This window comes from Scaptodrosophila lebanonensis, unplaced genomic scaffold (assembly GCF_003285725.1).
Source record: "Scaptodrosophila lebanonensis strain 11010-0011.00,11010-0021.00 unplaced genomic scaffold, SlebRS2 tig00000001-arrow-pilon, whole genome shotgun sequence".
NCBI lineage: Eukaryota > Metazoa > Arthropoda > Insecta > Diptera > Drosophilidae > Scaptodrosophila > Scaptodrosophila lebanonensis.
In genome coordinates this window covers 2,228,679-2,229,760 of record NW_022060529.1, presented here as the reverse complement: position 1 = coordinate 2,229,760, position 1,082 = coordinate 2,228,679, and the positions used below count along the sequence as shown (strand labels likewise).

Below are 1,082 nucleotides of genomic sequence, written 5' to 3'. Positions count from 1 at the left end.
AATTTTCTTGTCAACACTTGCAATGTGTCGGCTACGACCCGCCATGACCCGTCATGGCAGCTTGTAACTTGGCTTTGTTATGGCCTTTGTTGGCATTGTTGAGCCCAGCGGCCCTTAAAACCAAAACCATCCGGCTTTGCTTTTGGCAGCAGCAGCCAAGTTACCTACGGTGGCGTATTTATTGCACATGGCTGTGCGCCAATTTGTGGAGTTGCCTTTTCTTGTTAGTGATTTTGCAATTGAATTTAAAGTTTATTTGGCATTAAACAGTTGCACCACACCATCTGGAAACTACTTGTACTAGTACTCGTATGTATAATGTCTTAGCCTATAATGATATTCGTGACAGGAATGTGCAGCAGCTTCACAAAGAAGCCAATGAAGCCCATGATGAGGAAGCCCACAGCGGTGGCCAAGGCGGCTTGTCTGAACTCCTGGCGGTTCGGCTTTGTGCAACGCTTGACCAAGCGAATGGAGTTCTTGACGAAAGCGCCTGTCGGCAACAGCGCTTTGAACAGTGCGGCAGCCAGATATAGGTAGCTAACAGGATTGCTTAGATCCGGCATCAATGTATTCAAACTTGGCATGATCGCAGATTGGTATCAGATTATTACAAGGATCCATTTATGTATCGCCGATACTTACACATTTTCATCTATGTTTTTTTGTTTCCTATTCCTTTGTCTGCGGCGTCGTGCTGCCAAATTTTGCTCCATGTTTGTTCCAGTTATAGGTTTTAAGGTTTTAGGTTCGTTCTGTTTGTCTACGAACTCAAAAGCAACGCCTGCTCGAATTTCAGTTCTAATGTTATCATAACAGAAAATACGAGAAGGCTCCCATAATGTTGTCCTTGCCATCTCATTGCAACTTTTCTCATTACGAAAGTTTTACCATCTCCGTTGCATTGTGACACGGAAAAAAAAAACAGCTTGCCATGCACAGGCTGCAAATGGAGCTGTCTTTACAAAGAGTACTACAAGTATCCTCGTATACACAGTTTCCACAAAGTACAAGCCTTTTGTTTCGCCTCCCTGGTACAAGTATAAGCAGTGACGTCGTTTAAATTTAAAGCAACGGATATT

General features: G+C 43.5%; 1 protein-coding gene across 1 annotated transcript; it reads right to left on the bottom strand.

The window, feature by feature from the left end:
* Window positions 1-231: 231 nt before the first annotated feature.
* LOC115633755 (protein transport protein Sec61 subunit gamma) lies at window positions 232-765 on the bottom strand. The gene is made up of 2 exons (XM_030531229.1): window positions 646-765; window positions 232-579 (listed from the first exon to the last, which is right to left on the bottom strand). Exons 1-2 carry the CDS (start codon window positions 714-716, stop codon window positions 324-326), a joined length of 327 nt encoding a protein of 108 aa, XP_030387089.1. The 5' UTR covers window positions 717-765; the 3' UTR covers window positions 232-323.
* Between the last annotated feature and the right edge of the window lie 317 nt (window positions 766-1,082).

Bases quoted from the DNA above. Each gene is read 5' to 3' on its own strand.
- LOC115633755 (XM_030531229.1), bottom strand. From the start codon at position 716: ATGGAGCAAAATTTGGCAGCACGACGCCGCAGACAAAGGAATAGGAAA. The intron at 580-645 runs GTAAGTATCGGC...GATCATGCCAAG, and splicing joins AAAAACATAGATGAAAATGT to TTTGAATACATTGATGCCGG.